This window comes from Drosophila simulans, chromosome 3L (genome assembly GCF_016746395.2).
Source record: "Drosophila simulans strain w501 chromosome 3L, Prin_Dsim_3.1, whole genome shotgun sequence".
Taxonomy (NCBI): domain Eukaryota; kingdom Metazoa; phylum Arthropoda; class Insecta; order Diptera; family Drosophilidae; genus Drosophila; species Drosophila simulans.
The window spans coordinates 1,544,367-1,567,995 of record NC_052522.2 but is presented as its reverse complement, the minus strand read 5'-3'; the positions used below and the strand labels follow the sequence as shown (position 1 = coordinate 1,567,995).

Sequence of the window (23,629 nt, the reverse complement as noted above, 5' to 3'; positions counted from 1 at the left end):
TGGGTTAGGTAAACGGCAATAACTTGTGTTTTTGTTTTGGGTTCCGGATGTCTGTCATAACGTATTAATTATCGCGGTTGTCTGTTGGTAGTAACATCATCTCGTTATTATCGTTATTGTATAATGGTTTCATGCGCCAACTGCAACGGCAGCTGCATGCTAGATTATTGACTAGTGTTGCCTTATGGGACGTGTACGGTTCTGGATCCGGGTGCGCATCTGCTCGGGGCCATATTTGATACGACCTGGAAAGATAAGTGCCTCGATATGGTTACCATGCTTATTTGGAGCATCAGTCGATATGCTCACCCCATTTGATGCGCTTGCGTTTCTTCCTTTTTCTTGTTTTTGATTACTCCACTATCTGCAATTCGCTGATGTCCAGATCGGCGCTGTCTTTGCAGAAGGTGCTGGAGCGCTCCAGCTTGGACTCCACACGCTCCCTGGGCACCACACTCTCCATCTGGGCGTCGATGAGCAGGTCCAGTTTCTGCTTAACCGCCTGGGCCGACTTGTACGTCCCATTCGATATACCATTGGTGGTGGTTTTAGTGGGACCGCCGCCCACTCCGTTTGTCGCCGCTGTGGTTTTCTTCAAATGCAGCGTATTGGGGCGTCTGGTGGGAATGTTGGAGGGCAAACTGTTGCGCAGGTTATGCTGCTGCAGCATGCTCGACACCGCGGAATGTGAGGAGGAGCGCAGGGGACCAGCGGACGAGCGCAGTTGGACCGAGCCGCGCTCCTCGACAGGAGCTTCGGTTTGCTTCTGTTGCTGTTGCTGCTGCTGCAGCTTGTTCTTCTCCGCCCGCTTGGCCAGGATCTCGCGGGACTTGGCCGATAGGAAGCTGTGACGTCCCTTGTTTGGCGCTCCATCTGTACCACCAGCTGGCACTGAAATGGATCGCTGCTTAAACAATTCTCGCGTGGACAGTGTGCTGCTGACGGAGGAGAGGCGACTGGCCGCTGACTTGGTCGTGTGCACCGAACTGGGACTTGATCCGTTGGAGGCCATTGCATTGTGCTGTTGCTTCAGCTGGCGGGTTGACTTGTTGCCGACAGTGGAGCCCCGCTGCGTTGCCTTGATTTTTCCCGTTGCAGCTCCTTTTGAATGGCCATTTATCTGCTGAATCCTAGCCAGCTTCGAGCTACCCGAGAGCGACTCGTGTGAGATCGTTTTGTTGGTGATCACAGAGCTCTTCATGCTCTCCGCCAGCGAATTCTGGTCTGAGGAGTATCGCTCCTGTGGTCCCCTAGAGCTGCTCTTAGCTCGGCGTGCCGGCGATGCCAAGCTGTCCATGGACAGATTGCTGGACTTGTTGCCCAAGCGTGTGCCATTCTGCACTCTACGTGCAGCCGGACTCGAGTTCCGTGAGCTGTCGCTGGAAGAGATGTGCAGGTTTTTGGCTGGTGCCTTCCTGCCACCGTTGGCTGGGATGCTCGAGCTGGTGGCACTGCGCACCGGACCGGCTCCATGGCCGTTTGTAGCAGATGGAGCCATAGCCCTTGGCTTACGCGGTTCCAGGTACCGGGGTCGCACTTCGCCAAGTTTGGCCGTTGCAGCGTTAGTCTTTCCCTGGACAGACTTTGATTCTACTGTAGAAGATGCAACAGTAATCGGTTTCTTGTGGGTCACTGGCGGCGCCTCTGACTGTGTGCGTCGATGAAGATTTAAGCTGTTGCGCTCCGAAGCCACCTGGGAGCTGGCGCGATGCGGAACATACGCACGGGAGTTGGACTTGAGCAGTTTGCCTGGGTAATAAAACATATGGTTAACTCATCAATGCTATATAACAAATATCGAACTTACTGCCTCCTTCCCGAGACTCATGATTCGCCTGCACTCCCCTGTCAGCAGTTTGCACGTGGCCCGCTCCACCAGCCGCGTCCTGCGTCTGCGTGGCTTTGTACATTAGTGTCTCTTGAGCATGGGCTCGCTTCGTCTGCGCCTGAATGGCCAACTTGATCTGCACTAGGTCCTGGCTGCGTGTGCTTCCGCCAAAGGAAAAGGCCTTACCCACTGGCTTGCCGTTTTGCCGCTTCATGTCCAGCGGTTCTGTGAGACGGGCCAGCGTCTGAATCTTCTTGCGTAGCTCCAGGTCCATGCGTTGCCAGGCTGTTACGCGCATGGCCCTTGAGCACTGTCGGATGAGGCACTGCTCCACCGCGTAGACGAGTGCTCCTACCAGTCGTATGTATTCCGGCTGCCAGTCCAACTGCTCTTCTTGCAGACCCTGCAGCTCCCGCGCTAGCTCCGATTGACCCAAACTGGCCGGCATATGGATGACCTTTGCTTGCAGCACGGTGTTTAGGCGCGTTACCCGCTGATAGCTGCGGCACGCCTGCTCCGGAGTCAGCTCAGCTGCTGTATGCAGCAGCAGGGACTCCAAGCGCGGGATGTGCCTGCTGCGGTCGTGGCCCAGCGAAAGGAACGAATCGCTGGCAATCAGGCTGGCGAAGTGGTCGCCCACATAGGCGTACGCTGCCTCTAAGATCTCCCGAACCAGTTGCTCGCAGACGTGGCCCCAGCGATAGGCCGACAGTTGGGCCAACAGGTGGTCGCAGTCGAGCACCGTGTCCAGTACCGTATCCGATGTCTGAGGGTTAGAATTAGAGAAAGGTTTGATATCCACTTAATTTAGAGAAGAGTCTATCCCAATAATACCCACCATGTAAGCGACGATCTGCTGGCGACATCGGCCGAGTATGTCGGGGGGCAGCTGGGCGAACTGCCTAGTTGGCCACACCTTCAGGTAGTGGCGACACGTCCAGCGCAAGCACTTCCTGTACAGATCATCCAGAGCATGGTTCAACGCCACGGGGAGCACCTGTAGGATGCCATCGGTGCAGCCGGAGCACGGCTTGTGGAAGTTGTGGCAGTAGTTTGTCTTTAGAGCATGTGCGGTTACCTCCTTGAGACCCTCCAGTCCCAGCAAGTCCGCCAGAGCAGCCAGCTCCATCAAACTGATCCCATCCGGCGGATGCGAGGCACCGGAATAGATGTGGCACAGTGCGAAGTGCACGGCTGCATAGGAATAACCCTGCAGGGAGACCACGCTCTGCGATCCGTGCCCCGCCAGCATGGCAGCAAAGTACTGACAGCGGGAGCGCAGGATGCACTTGTGGGCACGGATACGCCGTCCGTGCACCTCCACCAGCATATCCGTGGCAATTTCCTGCAGAAACATCTTGAGCAAATCCTCCCCCAAACGCCTGGGCTGCCTGCAGCTCAGCGAGGATTCATCCATTCCCGATCTACTGAAACTGGAGGCCAGACTCGAGTCCGCACTGAGATCCGTTTGGATGTAGTCCACCTGCTGACCCTGAAGCTGCTCCAGTGTCATACCGTTGGGCAGCGAGTTGGAAAACTCCTTAGAGAAGTTTGGAAACAGCCGGGAGAGACTCCTTATATTGTCCACCGAGTTGGTAAAGTTCTGCAATGTGTTGCCCGTGGACCGGGTCATGGCCCAGGAGTGGGGACGCGCACGGTTCTCATCCCTGTAGAGTCTCTGACCTAGCTGGGAGCTCCTGTGGTTGTTGCCCACGCTCTTGCTCATCGAATCCGGTGACTGCAAATCGTGCTTCACGGGCTTATCCATGTCGGACAGCTTCACGAAGCTCGAGGGGATCTGGGAGGGCTGCTGAGTCGTCTGTTCTCCATGCTCGTTGACCGTCTCCAGCAGTTGCTTCTGTTTTTCGATGGTGGCGTGTAAGGATTCCATGGTATGGCCATTGCTGAGTGTAACCTGCTTCTTGGGCGAGGCCGTCTCCTTGGCCTCGATGATGGTCTCCATTACGCTGCTGGTGCGATTGGAGCTGCTGGTCAGCTGAAGGGGCACAGAAACCAGTTCCGCCTGCTCCTTGGCAAGCTGTTCGTCCTGCTGGAAGGTGAGATCATCTGTGTCTGTATTGGAAGCGGGCGACAAGTCCTTGGATAGAATGCCCTCAGTTACCGAAGCCAAGCTGGATTTATCGTAGGTCTCGTTTATCTGAACATCCCTTCGCCTCTTCTTGATCCTTCCCTGGACTTGACCCTGCTCTTCCTCCGAACAGCTGCTTATTCCAGGATTGGATCCACTAAAGTCGTCGTAGGGAGACACTGAGCTATCGATGGAGAGGGAGGAGGCCTTAGATATAATAGGCAGCTTGTCAATGATGCTCATTAGACCCGCTCCCGAATCAGTTGCTCCGTTGGCAGTCAGGCTGATGGATCGCTTGCAATCATTGCCCGTTCCAGATCCGGATGCCTGCTCAGGCTGACCATTGCTGCCCCAGCTGTGGCGCTTGGAGGGATCGCTCTGCTGGCGATGCTGCTGAGACAGCCGACGCAGTGCAGCCACCGTGAGCGGGGGCTCCAGGTTGCATCTGTAGTCCAAGGATTTGCTCTCACCAGCTCCTGCAGACACGTCCTTCAGGTTGGCGCTCTTGGCCATCAGGGTCTCCGTGGAACTGGCGCTGGACTTCATCACATCGGTGTCTCCCCTTCTCGAAGCGGAAGAGCTCAAAGAGCTGGACAACCTCTGAGCCAAACTCAACGGTTCCTTTCGGCCATTGGAGCGCGGTGTCTTTTGCTCCCCGAAATCAATGAACATGCTGAATATATTCTTGGGTTCTGGCTTGGCTTCCTCCTTTTCTTCGGCCACCTCTTGACTCTTTGGTGCCACTTCTTCATCTCTGGCGCTCTGGGAAAGATCCACAAAGAATCCAGAGGACTTGGGTGCCGTGTAGGATTTGCTTAGTTGCGAAGGAGGTGCCACCGCTACTGCCTTTGGTTGCTCTTGAGGCTTCCTGTCCATGTCATCCAAGGAGACGTAGAAGCCACAGCCGCTCTTGTGCGAACTGTTGGAATCGGAGCGCTCCCGGAAGCTGGAGGTGGTGCTGCTGGTGCTCCTTCGCCTCTCCGGCCGGCAGTCGCTCATGTCCACCACCCAGGAGGCGATTCCGGGAACGGGCCTCCTCTGAACCCCCGTCTTCACGCGCATTTCCACCCCAGCTATCTCTGGATCCTCACCCAGTTCCTCCTCGTCATCGTCATCCGCCAGCGGTCGAGTGGGTGCAAAGTCCAGGGACACGAATCCGCCCGAGACGATCGGGCAGGTGTCTGTGCGTCTCTTGATGCTGGGACTTTCACACTGCTTCTCCCGGAAATCCTCAATGGATGCTCCGCCAGAAACAATGGGATTGGCCTCATCGAACTTGGAACTTCTCTTGGGAGTGCGGGGCAGGGGCAGTGGCGAGTCCGTGGCATCACTGCAATAAGCACCCGAATCCCTGTGATGCGACAATGAGGAAGATAGAGTGTAGTCCCTGTGAATGGAGGAGTTATTGCTCCCTGCCGACGCTGGCTCTATGTGCACCATCGAGTTGTGCGGCGTGGAGGAGGAGGCGCCATGGTGGTTCCTGCCCTGTTCCGACCACACTAAACTCGGAGCCGGACTGCTGGAGGAGTAGTCCGTGGTGTAGCTGAGATCGGGATGATGCTGCTGACTCTGGTTGTGCTGATGCTGGTGGTGGGTGAACTTGGGACTGCTGCCCAGGGGCAGCACACTGAAGTGTTGGGCATTGTGCTGGAAGCTGTAGGGCACCGACATGGGAGCATGTCGCTCCTCCGCCGGCTCGTCAGGGGGATCCTCCTGCTCCGGCTCTGTCTGCTGCTGCTGTTGTTGTTGAGTTAGTCTCACGCCTTTGCACCTGGCAAAGGACTTGTGGAACTGCTCCAGCTGCTCTGTGGGCGAGGGCTCACCCTCAGGCTCCTCGTCGCCAGTCGCCTCTTGTCCGACTTCTTCCTCCTGGCCGTGGCCATCTAGGCTGGGGAAGGACAGCACCTCATCCTCGTCCCTCAGCGATGAGGCGTCTATGAAGCAGGCGCTGGTCCCTGAGGTGGACAACGGCTGATCCCGCTTCTCTAGGTCGCGCAGCAAAGTGCTGGCACTGATGCCTTTGAATACCGTAGTGGCTTCCATTTCCTCGGGTTCAGCTTGCGGAGCAACGCTCGCTGCGGGGTACATGGACTCCCAGGAACCAGTTTCCGTGGACACTGTCGAGGTCTCCATGCACACGATCTCCTCGTTCTGGCGCTGCTTCTCCTCCTTGGAGGGTGGCTTCCCCTTGCTGCCTCCCTCGTAGATCTTGTTGTCCACAGAGCCGCTCGAAGAAGGCAGAACATTCACGGCGGCGGCCCCGTTGCAATCCGGACTGGACACCGGCGAGAAGGTATCCCGCTCTTCGCCCACGTCCAGCTCACAGGTTTTCGCCGATCCTGATCCTGAGCGCGATCCGGAGGCAGATCCTCTCTGCTGCTGCTGTTGATGCTGTGGATGCAGTGCAGCCGCCCGGATATCCGCACTGTATTGTGGAGCCGAGGAAGAGGAAGACGAGGACGAGCAGGCCGAAGGACTGCTGGCACTGCTGCCGCTGCTGCTGCTGTTCGTGAGATTCGAGTAGTTCGAGTGGTTGGGCGAACTGGCGTCCACCTGCTGGTCCAATGACCTCCCCGTGACCAAGATGGGAGCCTGTTCCGGCGACAGGGGCGACGCATCCATTGCGGGACGGAGTTTGGAGGGGTTTTTGGAGGGTAAAAGGGTGAAGTGGAGTGGAGTGGAGTGTATGTGAGGGGCTCTCAACTCATCGACGCTTTTCCGGTCTAAGCCCAACCGCCTGGTTATGCTTCGCTGCCTGAATGCCAATTGGTTACTCCGTCTCCTCAGATATCCCCTCGGTTTTTGCACTTTTTGTTGCGTTTTATAGTTGTTGCTATTGTCTAGGGCCACATGCTGAAGGCCCGCCCCCGCGACGCCCGCTGCAGCTGCCAACTGTCAACGGTTGCCAACTAAAATAGCAAGTGGCAAAATAGCGAAGGCAAAATCGATACTCGAGAGTGGGGCACTGCTTGCGTTCTCTTGGGAAGTCGGTGTAATCCTTGTCTCTTCCAGTTACCTCTCTTAATTCCCAGTTACTCTTTGTAACTACCTATTATCTGTAGTTCATTCACTTCTTTTTTCAAACAACTCTTTTCTCTTCGTTTTCAATGACATCTTTTGCAACTCCAGTTGCAGATGCACTGCTTTAACTTCTTGCTCTCACAAGATGCAAGACTAACTGCTTGCTCTCTCTTTCACTGCACTCTCTCCGTTCTTGGAGTGCATTCTTACTTCTACTCCCCCGCGACGAAAATGCTAATAAGACAGCTGTTGCTATCTCGCTCTCGCTTGCAGTTCGTTATTCGTAGATTTATTCGTTTTCCCTTTCCAAGTGCACCGCTATTATTCGTTTGTTTGTGTTCCCTTTCCGCTGCGTCTGCTAAAGTTCACACTGCTTCGCCTGCTCCTCCTTCTGCTTCTTCTTTTCCTGCTGATTTATCGCCAATTGTGCCAATTGCTGAGACTCCCCTGCTACTGCTATTGTTGTTGGTGTTGTTGTAGTTGCACAATTAAACTGCAAAAAATAAGAGAGAGAAAAGCATGAGTTACTTCACACGGAACTGCACATACATACGCACACATACAAACACAAGTGCACAGCTCACATAAGTTATTAAATTTGCTTAGCTTTATTGCAAGCTGCCTAAATGCATTAAACTTTTTATCATTTTCGCGTGGCCAATTATTCAGAACTCAAGTAATTAAGCAGTGCGTTGACGCATCCCAACAGGAAGTGACTAACTCAAAGTTGAATTCTGATTAATTTCGATTTCAGCAGTGACAAGAACATATTGCAATGGCACGAAACCGCTATTTGATTAAATATCATATATTTGAATTTATAATATTATTATATTTACACAAATTTCAAACCAAAAGTGCCAATCTACAAGCACTTGTCTGTGGCTCTGCCATGATAATGAATTCCAAATTCACACAATATCTGCCGTGTGACGTCAATCGGTCGCACCCACCGGAATCTCCATGAAAAACCCAGTTGGCAGCTCCTAGCATTACCCCATTGGACACATGGCACCTCCCGCAAACCGCAATGGATTGACCCTCGCCCGGTTGCTTCCTTCTACGGGTTTGCAGGCTGGAGGAGACCGGCAAACATATAGAATTTCAATTTCCATGGCAATTTGTTATCTCGGAAGCAAGTGCATGCCAAACGAATGGCGCTGCATTTGAAATCTGATACGGGAAGAATGGCGGAGAATTAGCCGCCTGGAAACGAAACGCAAACCTCAGAAGGCTTTCGCCTTTTTTTGTTTACACAGTTTGGAAAAACGCCTTGAGCATTTCAGCGAACTTACGCGTAAACAATGGAAACATTAAGAGATGTTTGCCCAGCCAATATTTGCACAGTTCACCGAGAGTTGACAGAAAGGTAAAGTTTGTTTGTTGAATATAATAAAACAAAACATGCTTCATTTGACACCTTGGCAAAGGTGTGCAAACTCGGGGCATGGGCAATGAATTCCTAAATTAATAATCCTTTTGGCTCTGATTGAAGTTGAAACTGAAAGCTATCGCCAATCGAAGTGCTTTACCAGTTATTTATATAAGCCCCTCCTAATGATGCTTTCTAAAAGTGTAAGGAATGCAATGTTATTGTAGACAAGGAAACTCTCTTAGGCACGATCAAACCGCATATATTATAATAAAATTCTATATATAAAATTTGCATACAAAGACACAGCTTACACGCTGAACATGAGCACTAATAAGCTGCGCACTCCATCAGGCGGTTAATCATGCAAATCGTGTGCAAAAGTCCGTCTGTCTGGCGGGCAAACAAAGAGTAACTCAATCAGCTGGCAAAAATCGATCGCTGCAACTAGCCAGATTGTATCTTGAGGATTTTCCTGGCCGCAAGTTGGGCTCAGAGAGCTACGTTTGCTCAGGGGGTTCAATGAACGCTCCGAACCGAAAACAAAGGCCACGGATCACAGATATCTGTACTGGTGTCCACCACTGGCCGTATCCAGTAGATAAACGTACGGCAATTATGTAATTTATGGCTCACTTGGCGACATGCATGAGGTGATCAGCAACGAACGGCACAATCAGCAGCCGAGGGAAAACGGAAAACTTAAGCGAATCCACTTGTAACTCGATAATTGCACGTTCTGCGCTCGGATATGACTTCATTCTTTCCCAGCATTCGCAAGTGGCTGATTTAAGTCCATATATGGCCAGCAATGTTGGTTTACTTAATATTCTACACGAAATTCGTGTAATTAAATAGCTAATGGCAGGCTTTAAACATTAAGCGATCGTCATTGATGTATGACTTTTGCATTAACGCTTTTATTGCGGAAATCTATCAGCTATTTTCCTTATGATCAGCCATGTATGTAAGATGGTACTTCGCGGGGAAAATTGTATAAGGAGATGCGATAGTTAATAACCAGATTATTAGGTAACCCCATCGAACGTTTATGATCAAACAATAAACACAGTAACAATTTCATGGATTACCTTATGGAATGTGCCTATGGAGGGAGCTCCACCCAAGGCATCTCCACTCCAAGTGACTATGCCATCCCATTGGAATCAATCGCGAAACGCCCACGTCGTGCTCAGTGAACCTGGCATACTTAACACCGTTCCATACTCAGATTTCTATATTTCCATATGCGACTTTCATATAAAACCCATTTATCGCATTCGGATAGCAAACAAAGGTCGGTCGTGAGTAATAGCCAGTGCCGAAGGCTTAGAACAACGCCACCAGCCACTAGACAGACGGACCAGGTCCAAACAAGATATTAACTGCCGGTGGAGTGAATAAATAAAACGATCGAGGGGCGCTCGCCGCCTGATTTGAATCTGCTGCCAAATTTGGGCGTAACAACTTGACGATGACGACGCTGGATGACGATTGACGACCCCAAGCCAACGCCAATGTGAGCATGTGAGCTATGGTGGCTATCGGTGGAGGAGCTACTTGGTCGTGTTGGCTTGTAGCGTTGTAGGAAATTGGAAACAAACCAACACAAGGAATGTGGGCAGCAGTTTGGAGTTTGAAGTCAAAGTCAAATGTAATTGGCTAAGAAGTTGTGGGGGAGCTTAAGGAACCAATCTTATAAGCGAAAGTTGGGAAGGTACATCCATAGGTATTTGATAGTTTATATTGATATATTCCGTAACAGAATGACATAATTCATGAACAAATATCCTATAACTAAGTTATGTGTTTCGCAAGCATATTTTATGGGTCATTTGAAAGTTTCCATAGACCAACAACCACAAAGGTGGAGAGTCTATTGTGTTATTGAATCACAACTTATTTCCCTTCTATTATTTCCCCAATAAAATATTCTTTTCTATTTGTTTTGCATCCTATTTATTAGAAACAAAGCAACGGACAACGGACAGGGGAGTGTGCTGTGAATGTCAATGGCTGTGCCCCGTATTCCCCACCAGAGACATCCAACCACCCGAAACCAGTCGCCGCACCACTGGAGTGAATCGATGGATCCGAGAGATACCACAGATAGATAGAGCCAAGTGACAAACGATAAGTTTATAAGGGGAACACATTGTTGCGAGCAGCGCTGCGATGGAAATATATAAAAAATAATAAGGCTAAAAAAAAGAAAGAAAGGAATAACAATCATAATGGCCTGTGCTCATGGGAGGCAAAGCGTTTTGTTGGGCGGGTCTCGAGTGGAGGGGTTCGACGATCGCGCGATGACTTGGAAATCGATGGAGCCATCCGCCATACAAGCCAATAAAATAGCAACGAGTGGCCAGGCGGGCACTCACAAATTGCTGGGCAAATTGTTTACCAGAATGATGAGCCTCCAGGCAGTTTCTATGTGCGAGATGGTCTATGAAGTCTAGAGTCCAGAGCTGGAAGCCAGCAACTCGAATCTCAATCGGGTTTGCATAATATGGCAATTAAAAGCGAAAGATATATGCGAGAAATCGGTAACTAAATACGGTTTAAAGTCAAGTTAGAGTTGGGACATTAATTTGTAACAAAACGCTGCCAAAGGTTTATCATCAATCAAATTTGCCAGCGACACAATATTGGAGCTCGTAAAAAAGAAATATAAAATATATGTGATAACTTTAATGTCACGAACTTGACTGAGATACGATAAGTGAGGCAATGAAAGCATTAATCGCAAATCAATACAGCTACTCAAACACTCACATACAAATTGCAGCAGTAGATTCATACCTTCATTAAAGAACTCCAAGAATCTTTAATCGAAAGCAGCTAAAGAGGCATTAGCCGCAACAGCCCGTAACTTCTGAAGAGACCTTGATAGAAAGCACCATTAAGTCCAAGGTGTTTGCCTCGACAGGATTGCCGCTCGTCACGCCAACATCTCGAGCCGCAATAACAATGCGTTGTCGATTTGGCGTTTGGGCCAATTATGTGCGCCATGCATGGACAATCGTTGGCCGCTTTTCCAAGCCGGCGGATGAGGAGGCGCTCTCGATGGGCGGAAAATAAAATGAAAACACACATCAAACCTGGCATGCGAGTGGAAACCAGAAGGGAAAACCATAGAATTCACTTTCGGCTGCGGCCCAGAAACCAACAAACCGAATTGGGGCGTTGTCTGACTCGGACTCTGGCCACTGGCCACTGGCCACGAATGTTTTATGGGTGCTTGGATGGATTGGGTGTTTTGGGTGGCTTGCTGGCTCGTTGGCCACCAGTGAGAACCACTGCACGTGGCTCTACATTCAGCCAACTACTTACTGCACTTGGCCAGGCCAAAAGGCGAGGTTGCGAGGTCAGTGATGGCAGTGATTTTATGCACTCGAAAATATAAGTAACAACTTTATATGAAAGTAACTATAAACCTTATGCTGGGGCATTAACTTCAATCAGTAAGTGATTGTTACACCCTTTTTCTCCCAGTGCACCTCCCACTGTTTGGCTCGTTTTCAAGGACACTGCACCCGACTAACAGCGATCTCAATCTATGCCCAACAAAGCAAACTCATTAGCCGCCAAACTTACCAACGGGAGTGGAGCTAAGCACTTGGAGGAGGCCGCTACAAAGGGGAAGTGACCCTGAATGCGAACACGGACTGCAGGCGAACGTGATAATAAATCAAAATTTAAATTAGCATCAGCGCCGACTTGAAGTTGCCGCCGATTTCTTGATTTTTGATGTTTCTTGATGTCTTTAGCCGAACGAACAGTCATTATAAGCGCGTAAAGTGCAATTACAGTGTACTTCTGGTGGCGCAAAGCCAGTGCAACGTTAATTAGCGGACTCGGCGTGGCATTGACTTGAGCCTGACCTTTTCCCCCGACGACGAGGAAGTGAAATGGAATGGGACGACATGCAAATTGTGGGAGCCTTCCTTCCACGCAGCTGCGCTTAATTCATAATTAAAGATCACGCAGAGTGCAAAGAGGCCGATGGTGTAATATCATGGGTGAATCGAATACAGTATTCAATGGCACAGTGCAGCCTCGCTATGTGAAACATGCTTTGGATTTGGTTGTCAGGAGTCAAGAGGTAAGGTAAAAGCAATTAGACTTTAGAAACTTGTCAGTGATTATTTTGCACATAGCTCATGGCAAATTCAAGATATCCACGCTTCCCTGTACCTGGCACTAGCTTACAGTACAGCTCTAAAAACTGATTTACGAGCGGTGGGGCGCCGGTTGTAACTCAATCAGGCGTCAAAATGTGAGGCCCTTGAAATCAAATGAGACGAGACCGAAAAATCGAGACCAGTCAACAGATCTCAAGCGAAAACGAACCCAAGTCGGCCCGAAGCTAAAACTGAGGCTAAAACAAAAGCCAAAGCCAAGCCAACTGTGAAAACATTAAGCACAGCTGTTTATGTATGTGGAATGTGAATATGTTTGCTGCACTGCTTCTATAGAACTTTCAACGTTCTTAAACTTGAGATCTACTTTATGAACATTAGAATATTATTAATTATTTATATGAACTTCTAGTATTACTTTTTCGTTCGATTGGAATCTGTTCACACGATTTGCGTATAGTATTTTATCGACTTTATGCCCACGCTGAGGAAACTTACACAATTGATTTGCATACACGTTTGTTACACATTCGTTGTTAGCACTGTTTTGGTTTGGTTTTCATCGCTTTTTTATGATGACCACCTTATAAGGTGACAAACGGAAGTTTTAATGCGGGCCTTGGGATTCCGATTTTGCCCAATTATTGGAAACACCGAAATGAATTGCTGATTAAATGCCGACACGTCGAAGCGCAAAAATACAATTTTGATAGCTGTTAATCAAATTTGCTTGCCGCCGTGTCTCGAAATTCGTTGAACAAAGATACAACGCAATGGGAGAGAGCGGCAAAAGAGGCGTTCGAACTTCGAAACACCTAATTTACGATCTATTTGGTTTTATGGCAACGCGCGCGACAGTGACGCGTTGAATAAATACAAAATCATTAAAGCATTCAGCAATATTTCTGCGAAACGCTCGCGAGCACAGCTCAAAGCACACTGAGCCAAAGATCCATTCTGAGCGAGCGGGCAGCAGCCACAAAAGAGAGAGCGGCGCTGAGGCTCTCGCGAGCGAACTCTAGCTATCGAGTGGGAGTGGGAGAGAGGAAGCAGAGAGTGATGCAAGTGCATCGGCAACTTGCGAGTGAGGAAGTTAGCATATTAAGAGAGAGAGAGAGTGGAGCTGCTGCAACTGAGTGAGAGTGCATTTGTGTGTGTGCGTTGGGGGCCGGCGTGTGAAACATTATGCAAATTCATTATTTTTTTTGTGAAATGTGCGGAAAATAAAGCACTCGCTGTCTTCGGCAAATAGTAAACAAAAAGCCGATAATGCACTGGGGAAAATTTAATACATAAGACATTAAGAAAGTTTTCTATAATATTTGCAACAAATTTGCATACCATACATGGTGATTATACAAGTGTGTTTTAATCAAATATTTGTAAATCATTTAAATAGCTACAAAAAAACATTAAAAAGGTGTGAACGTAAATATGCCCTGAAAGCTACAAAACTAGCATGTTTAAAATGTGGGAAAACGTTTTACTAGACGGTATTCTCGTCACAACAAATGGGTATCAAATGTCTCCTTAGCAAATGCCAGTTAAATAAACATGTTGTTAAAGAGAAAATTTCCATATGCCAAAAATGTTATAAACATATGCTAATTCCGCTGAATGGAAACTTTACACGGTGAAATACAACGGCAATGCGAAATATTATAAATATCCAATGGTTTCTTAATGTGATTTCATAGTTTCATAAATCATCAAGTTGTGTAAATCATCACGATTGTTTGGAGAGGCAATATTTGAATGAATTTGTGGAATCCAAATCGAATCGGATGTTTATAGACATAAATTCCCCAAAAACAATTTCTGGCAGTGGGCGAATGTCGCTTAAATTTCCGCCTGATATGAAAGGCTTATTTGGCCGTAAAAGAGCGACCTGCCTCAATTTCGTAGGCCCGACGAGATATAAACAAATGGAAAACAAAAGGCGACGAGGTGCGAAAGTTCAATGCACGTTGATTACACGAAATATCAGGAAACCAGAAGGAATAGCCGCAGAAATCGGCACAAAGCATTCCACCGCTCTGGCTGTAAGCATAAATCACAATTTAATGGCTTTTCCGCGCAACTTGGCCAACAAACAGCAGCGCTTTTGGAACGTGCTCTCCATTCTGGCCGCAACTACTCATTAACATTTCAAATGGCCAAAAAAAATAGGCAGGCGAGCAGTTCAAATACATCTTGAACCTGTGAGTGCCTAAGCTCATGTCGCGCACTGTCTTCAACTCAAACTCACTCTCTGTTGATATGCAAATTTGTTGGCCCGGCCAAAAAGAAATAAGCACAGCCAAATTCCACGAACAAAGAGTCTGGCAAAAAGTTTATTTTGCAGAAGTGAATTTTTATTTTCAAAACGAAAACGAAATATTTATGACCTCGAGGCGACAAAGCAAAAGAAGCCCCACACTCACAGCCAAAAAAAAAAAATAAAATAAAAAATTAATACAAAAAGAGCATAAGATGCACAAAAGTGCAAGCTGCTGCCGCTTCTTCGTGTGAGACATTCCCTTCCGTCAGCTGGGCATAATGAATACATAATGCAATTCGATTTCAATGCAAATTGGCACGTAGCTGGGAAATTTGGATGCAGTCTACATTCAATTACCCGCAATGCATGCATGCAAATTCAGCTGACAAGTCACTATTTTAGAAAATAAGTACACACTATCATGGCCTAAAGCAAGTGTATTTCCAGCTTCGGTCTTTGGAAAACTCGAAACTTCCTTCGTTTCTGCAGCGGGCCATCATTTCTGACATTGTCGGCTGCGAAAATGTTTAATGTCAGGATCGACGACAAATGCACTGTGTGCTGCTGCATTCGACGTCGGCATTGAGGCGGCGCTCGTTTTCCCCCGACTTTTCATCTCCATTTTCCCGGCTGCACTGGCGTGCCAAAAAATATTTGGGGTAGTGCGATAGTGGGAAAGTGCGTGCAGTGGGGCCATGATTTACGATCGAAGTCAGTGGAAGCGAGTGCGTTGCCTGTCGCAATGTGGCCATTATGAGAGTCCAACCGAATCTCGCCAAGGTCAGTAGCGCTCGATTTCGATCGGCGGAGAAACACGCTTTTGGCAGCGGGATTAATTAAGCCCGATTGAGATGGAAACCGATAAAGAACTGCTAATGTCCGAAACAGCGGGCCGCAAAAAAGTAATTATTATAAATAATTATTAGAGCGCAGTGGCAGTTAGATCCAAGCGTCAGCGGATCCAAGCGCTGAATAGCTATTGTTACACACAGGCCATTCTGCTCTATCTGTATCTGTATTTGTATTTGTATCTGTATCTGTATCTGCACTTGTATCTGTATCTGTATCTGCACTTGTATCTGTATCTGTATCTGCTGCCGTTTGCGTTTCGAGAGCACACTGAAGAAAAAGAGAGGTGATATTAAAGTTACTTGACAAATTTACTGACTCTCTTAAGCTGTATGAAGTTGATAAAGTATTTCTCTTTGGCTCACTTCACTCTGAAAGTTATTCATCAGCACATATATTCCGATTTCCATCTAAGAACACACTATTTCGCGCAGTGCATCTCGTCTGAGCTCGCACTCCACACGAAAAATAGAAAATCTGCTTGGAGATTCTATCACAAAGTGAGGAGGGGGAGAACTAACTTTCCACATTGTGCACTCCATTGTGGCGATTAGAGTTTGGCTCCAGTTCACAAAAACTAAACGCTTAGATCCCAGAAAGCTCTTAGATAAGCGCCGTTTTACTTTCCTTGGCTTCCATTGGAAATACAGTGGAAATTTACTGGAAATCCAGAGAGTTGGGCGCTGGAAATTGCAACTTACAGTGGGCGTGGCCGGGAAGTTAAGATTTGCATATGGGAAAGACGAAGATAAAGAAACAAGCTCATTTGCTAATCTACGGCTTTGCCGTTTTTTACTTTTTTTTTGTAATGCATATTTTTTATGCGCCATCATTATTCAACACTGAGCATGCTCAAGTACCGTTACGTACGTAAATCCAACAGCTAACTTAACCAACATTTGCGGTCGTCTGCTGTTGGAAAAAACAAAAACAAAACAAACATTTACTTCTGTTGTTGCCAGGCAAATGTGCAAAATGTTAATAAACTTTTATTGCGCAAAGCATAAATGCGCAGGAAAATGGCACTACACTTATTTTAATTGCGCAAAATGGCGCTGCTTGATTTCCAACCGACTTTTCATCAATCTGCAAACGAAAGTCGTGGCAATTTTAAGTTAAATTACTATATTATATTATAAGAAGGCAAATGTTTGCTGTTGAATCATCATCAGCCATCGGAAGCAGCGCATCTTTCAGCCCAAAAAAAAAGACTCAACTGAGGGTGAGTTCATTCAAAGTGAGTCATTCGTCGCCCACAAACAAATTTCCAGCAATTTCAAATATGCGAATGAATATCGGGGGCATGCCACACCAATAGCATAACTAACATATATTCAATTAACTGGCACTAAAATCAAAATATGTTTATGTTGTCAAAACATAACTTTATATGTCACATACTACGTATGAAAACAAGTTCTCCTGATAACATCATCAATCTTTTTCGCTTCTTTCTCTAATCTTAAAAACTAGTTAATACAGAATATTAGCCAGAATGACTAGATCTTCTAGAGTTCCAAGCAAATCCCATGGGAAACCAAACGAAATCAAATATTTGGACAGACAGAACAATCATTAGCATGGAGCGACTAATGATTTATTTATTTGAATGGCCTAAAAACAACGAATAGAGAAATTAGGCAACTAAGCTAGCTAACTGCTAGTAAAGAACTAACTTAGTCGCTGTCAAAAGGGGAAACACGTAAATTTGGGACTTTATGTGCAGTTCCGCAAACACTCCTCGAAAGTTGAAATGGGCCATAAACCGAGAGTTTACTGCGCTTTCAATTTGTTTACAATTTGTTTGCATCGCGTCACCCACACTGCAATGCATAATTACACAGTCTAATTAAGCTAAATGCGCGGCATGAAATGGCTAAAAAGGCCACACAAAGCCAAGTGATGGAGCCCACGCCATTATGACGACATCGAGATCGGGAATAGATCGAGAATATATGGCAGGGGTTGGGTATTGGGTTCCAATGCCAGTAAATAGTACAAAAAAACGGTGAAGATAAACCCCCAGCGGAGGGGGGAGAGGGGGTAGCAAAGAAATATGCCACAGTTAAAGACAAAAAGCGGAAAAGTCAATGAACTCGATGCTGGCCAATTTTTTTTATTGCCACAAAACCGTATGTATAGTATACTTTTTCAATTTTCTGTAATTGTTGCTAGTTCATGTCTGCCGTTTTTTCAGTTTTTTTTTCAGCCTTTTCTGTTTTTTTCTGCTGCTGCCGAGCAGCTTTCAATTTGCCGCAGTTAAACGAAGCGTTGAATTGAAAGCGAGCTCCAAGCTGCGCGAGTGCCGTCCATGTCCATAATTTGCTAATCACATTTGGCAAATTATGTTGTAAGCCGCACAATTGTACAATAAAGCGATCGCCCAGGGCGACAAGCGGGTCAAATACAACAGCCAGTTGACAAATTTCCATTTCCATGACCAAAACCAAAGTGGAAAGAAAGTCAGTTGGCGGCATTCCACTGACAGAAATGGGGAAAAGAAAAGTAAAGAAAAGCGGGCTGGAAAATGGCGAGTGAAAGGAGTGGCAATGCGAACTATATTTATGGCATCTGGTTTTTAATTAGTATTTACTAATTGCTTAAACAAAAAATCACTAGCACTAGCAGTAAACTAATAATGACCTATTTACTTTCATATTTATTATTTTCTCTGCCGGAAAAGCCAACTGAAAAGGGAAAAACCAAAAGAAAAGCCGCATGATTCACATGCAAAGCGACACAGAAAACGCGACGCTCGACTCGTTTGCTTTAATCCCAATTTCGGGCCAATGCCAAATAGCCCCTCCTGCGATCTGCACACCTAGAACCACTTGGCCATAAACAATCTATCTTGATTTGTGCCACCTTTTGGGGCATTTAAAGGGAATGGGGGGGGGGGAGTTCATCCCGAACTCACGCAGCGCGGAAAGGTAAATGACCAAAAGCCATCGAATCGACGAGAGTTGGGAGTCATTTGTGTCGTGCCGCCAAAATGGATTAATCGAGGGAGGTTTTTATTGATGATCAAAACACATCGTTTGGAGGACATTGCCATGTGGAATTGATTGGTTGCTTGATTTATTCTTAACGCCCACAAATTGGAAATTGGGGAGTGGCCTTACAAGCTATTAACTAGTTAGTTAGTTGGTTAGTATTAGCTGTGATTTATGTAGCATTTAATCATTTTAGTACATTATGAGCTATAGCTACCTCAATTAAGGTAACTATCATAAATTTAAACCACTCTAAGTTGCAATTGCAGTGGTTGCATGGAAGGACGACCCCCTCGACCCTCGCCCCCCTCCCCCTTAAGCGCATTATTTCGTAATAATCGAAAACAATCGATAAGTGACTTCGTCAGCTCATTCGGGTATTTGAGCACTTCAGTTGCGCTACGAAGCGCATCCGAAGGGTGCTAGAAACCCCATTGTTTTTGGCCTCAAGTGGCATTTCGGTTTCTCTTTGGCTGAGGATGATCCACCTCCCTCCCCCCCGCTCCACCATCGTGTTGACTTATCTAATTTGCATAATTATGCACGCGAAAAACACTCTCAATTTGTATTTATATTCATTTTTTTTCGGCATGCAAATTGAAAATTGATTTTCGCGTTGCGCAAAATCGTAGGTGCCACCGAAGGTTATTTGCCGGGAATTGCATTTACCCCCTTCGAATGTCGAATTGGCACATAAATCATACGTTATGGCCATAAACATGCGTTTATTGAGTTTGGCCACATCGAGACTCCCATTTTGATTGGCTTCAATTGGCCGTAAGTTTCGTTCGATTCTCGGGAGAATGATTGATTTATGAACTGATTGATGTGAGCTGCTGCTGTTGCATAATTTACACACCAATTGCAGCCTCCAATTGAGTCCAATTTGTGGAGGACACAGAGAATATTCCCATGCTCCCCCAACTTGACCTGCCACCCACGCCCTTGCTAACGCCCCAAAATCGGCGAATGGTGCCAAAAATATATGATGGCATCCAAAAACAGAGCTACGCCCACCTGGAATGCCTGGGGCCAAACGTAAACAAAGCGTGCCCCAAAAATAGCTCGCCACAAGGAGCGATTAGCATCTGGGCAGTCGAACGTGATGAGCCTCCTCCAGCGCAGCCATCCCCCGCACTTCGATGGCAACTACTGCCCCCCAATCCCCCCTCTGGGTACCCAGCTGGCGTGACACTTTTGCCAAGCGACTGGGAACTGGGGGATCAACGCATTCTCGCCGAGAAGCCGGCTAATTGCTCACACCCGCCAGGCGCACTTGGCATGGCGAATGGGCAGTGGAGCCACACCCGGCTGAAACTAATCTGTTGACAATTACGGCGGAGGTTGGCAGTGCATAACTCAAATTAATTTGCAACATGTGTGCCATTCAGCTAATTAAGTTTGCCCCTCCAATGAATTGCAAAGTAATGAGCAAACTAATTTATAAATTATCTGGTTGCATAAGTCATAATATCGTTTAATTTCGAACAAAAGCTTGGGTTCATCGCTTTCTCGAATGTGTCTCGAATGCATTTTACTACTCATTTTTTATTTTTTGTAGTGTACCGCCGAATTCGAAACAGCCATAAATTCAATAATTAAATCGGCTGCAGGTCGGCCATTAAAAGTTCAATGGAAAAGTACGCCACACAACAACAGACTGAAGACCCTGCTGATAAGGCAGAAACTAATGGGGAATGTGGGTGAGCTAGGGGATCGCTTTCGGGGATCGGGGAATGGAATGGTATTTATGTATGTATGCACATATGTAGGCCCGTGCCTAGGAAGGCATATCTCATTTGACTCACTTTCACACAAACAAACGAAAGGCAACAAACAAAGGCAAACAAGCAAACAGCCGGCAAATACAGTACAAATGTAGGTGAGGGCACAGCAAACACAGTAAACACTGCCTGCAAACGATATTTTGGTTGCCCAAGAGCTTATCTACGCTTATTTTGCGTTTTGTGAGTGGATGGTTTCCATTCACAGTGCTAGCGTAAGTAATAAGTAAACAGAGAAGTCTGCCTGTTTATTGATATATTCGAGTTTTATCTCAGATAAAATCGGAAAAACTATGCATTAACTACAAATCATCATTATACCATTGAAAATGACACGAAATGTCTGGGATTACTTGGCAATAACTCCAAACATCTGTGAGTGAAACTAAACAGTTGGCCATGGCTGTGCCTTGCAAGCCCAAGTGATTATGAAGGGTCGCACTTTCCCATATCTTTCGAGCATACAAACACCCACTGTCACACACCCATACACACACACACACACACACATATACAGACAGCTGTTGGTACTGCGACTGATTAACTAATTGAAAATATGTTTTGCATTGTTTTCCGCTTCTGGCCGCTTGTATGCGTATGCTAATGGAAATGGAAATGGAAAACGGGAGACGAGCAAGAAGTCGGTAGCGTTCGCTTACTCATTTACACGTGTGGCTGCGCTGCCGCCCCCTAACGGTAAAAACATTTGTAATTGCCATTTGTGCGGAGAGTCAAGTGTCAGCTGTTTGCTCACCTCTCTCTTCCCCCTCCCTCTCTCATACTACTTTGCTGTTCCTTTCGCCCTCCCATTCTGGAGCACGCAACATGGCGTCATGGCTGCGGCATCTCGCTCGCACACACACTGAGAGGAAAAGCATGTGTGGTCACAACAAATGCGACAATTAAAGTAAGTGAGGCTTGGCGAACTGTTGTAAATTACAGTGTGGCTGAGGAGAATTAGAGGGAGAACGAATTCTGGGTCAGCGGTGGAAATTAGCTCATGTGCCTCATGTACAGTGGTCACTAGTCAAGAGGAATCTACTTTAATAAATATGATTAGGATGAAGTTAGTAAAACGATGGATTCCAAAATTTCCGTTAATATTTGTATTTTATGTTGTAAATGAATCATATGAATGATAATGCTGCTAACTTTAATTTACTTCTATTTACCTATGGCTAAGTTCAGTGACAAGATAACACTGGCACTTTCATACTTATGATAAGTAAACATAAACAATCTCGCGTTACTGGCGCCCCGATATGAAGTGATATCCGTCGTAATACCGTAGGCATTTTTGGGGCAGTAGACTGATTGAGCTTATTGATTGATTGACGGAAGGCGCTAAATTTACTGAATCCTAAAAATAGGAACTTTGGCAACCTACTTTCCCAGAAACAATTGGGAGTTTCCGCCTCGCTCAGTTATACTGGTTTCCCAATAAGTTTCAATAGATAGGTGCCACCTCCTGATTTACCATGTGAGCAAACGTTTATGGTATGTGAGATAAGGATAAGAAGTGCAGTGGAACAGTGACGCAGAGGAAGCCCCGCAAGTCCGTTGGCCACTTGACTTTTGGCCAAATCGAAATGCCCACGCTTCTGGTGCTTTTGGCTTAGGGTCCAGAAAACGGAGAGCAGAGTGCGCTAAGCGTATAAATTTAAACGCGCACAGCTGTTGGCATTTGAATTTCGACTGAGTCACTTAATTTGCGGTTCGCAGAATTTCGTGTTGGTTTGATTGATTAACTATAGTCGCTGGCATTTTCTCTTTTTGTCCGTGCGATGATGCTCTCACATATGCAAATTGGGTTAATAACTTATTTCCATGTTTGCATTCGGTCTAAGATGACTTTTATTTTCACAGCTCTTGCGGCCAAGTGGGTTTCTTATTGATTTTTCTCGTTTGCATGGGGAAATGCACTGGGGAGGAGGCGGGGCTAAAAGTGGGCGGAGGGGCCGCCAAAATACGCGTTTTGTTTTTTATAGCGGCTTATTTGTTGTTTGCGGCTCACACGGATAGCGAAAGCCTGCATGCATGTGTGGGTAAGCGAGAGAGAGGCAAGGATAAAAGAGAGGGCGGAGTGTGCGGGAGAGAGAGAGGTCCGATTCCTACCCCAATTCACGCCCGCTGGCTCCAAAACAGCCCACGCATACACATGCAGGACGAGAACACAGCTGCAGCGGCGCTGATTTATTGATTTTTCCCCGGGATGCCATGCCATTACGCTTTTCCACCAATTACATAAAGTATTACTGTTCATTTTCGGGGGCAATCAAACGAAATGGCGAATAAAATTAGCCACAAAGGAGGTTAAAAATAGACTTTTCTCGTCCGCCCTTGAAAAGATTTTTTTATCAACCGTTTTTTTTCTACCTACCATTTGCACAACACACACACGCACACACACTCGCTCACTCGCAGAGGCGGCCAAAAAGGAGGCGAAAAAGGAGAGAAGATGGCAAAACCCACACGAAAACAGCAAAACTCCGCGATTTACAAGATTGTGTGTGTATACGTATACTTGGCTTGTACTTACGTTTTAGTTAGTCCGGCTAAAACAAGCTTAGTTCGCAGGAATCGCTGGGGAAAATCTCGTTTTCATACTCCTCTTTTGATTAATTTATGGCTTTATTGCACGACACTTTCATTGGCATATTTCTTTTGATTTCTTGCGGGTTGCTGGTTGTATTTAATTCAGGACTGAACAGGATTTCTGCTTGTTTTTTAACTACGCGCTTGTTGTTGTTGCTGCTGCTGCTCGCTGGGCAAAAAGAAAACTGGTTTTTCCGCACAACTTCGTTTTTTTCGCTTGCGTGTTTCTCTTGTTTTCTGAATGATGCGCCGATAATCGCGGCAATTGGCATTGGGTTTAGAACGCGGCCGAATCGATCATTTTCACAGGAAAACTGTTTAATATTCCTTCGGTTTCTTTTAAAAAATTAAACGCCGCGACAAAAAACGCGAGCGATTTCTGCGGTTTAAAAGGGTTCTGCAGTGTGACCGCAGCCGGAATGTAAAAAGTTACTAGCGGGCGCGCTAATAGGACCGTTCAGCTTAGACACGTTAATACCAAATGCTTGCACCACCGCAGACTCAAGCCCTTTTTAAATATAAAAAAATAAGGTGGCAACACTAGATGAATCAATTTGAATGCTGAATATAACGGTTTTAATATTTAAATTATTAAAAAATCAAATATTTTACTTAAATGAATGCAATTCTGAAAAACCAACGCATTTTGTAGAAATTATGCGCCAGTGCCTTAACTTACCTACAAACCCGTGCTTT

General features: G+C 46.6%; 1 protein-coding gene across 3 annotated transcripts; it reads right to left on the bottom strand.

The window, feature by feature from the left end:
* Window positions 1-26: 26 nt before the first annotated feature.
* LOC6736364 lies at window positions 27-23,386 on the bottom strand. Of its 3 annotated transcripts, XM_039294224.2 has the most exons (6): window positions 22,878-23,386; window positions 11,113-11,372; window positions 2,667-7,431; window positions 1,808-2,594; window positions 310-1,749; window positions 27-245 (listed from the first exon to the last, which is right to left on the bottom strand). In XM_039294224.2, exons 3-5 carry the CDS (start codon window positions 6,537-6,539, stop codon window positions 353-355), a joined length of 6,057 nt encoding a protein of 2,018 aa, XP_039150158.1. In that variant the 5' UTR covers window positions 6,540-7,431; window positions 11,113-11,372; window positions 22,878-23,386; the 3' UTR covers window positions 27-245; window positions 310-352. The 3 variants fall into 3 exon arrangements, with proteins under 3 accessions (XP_039150158.1, XP_016029857.1, XP_039150157.1); XM_016170635.3 differs by lacking the exon at window positions 11,113-11,372; XM_039294223.2 differs by lacking the exons at window positions 11,113-11,372; window positions 22,878-23,386 and adding an exon at window positions 12,951-13,426.
* Window positions 23,387-23,629: the final 243 nt, after the last annotated feature.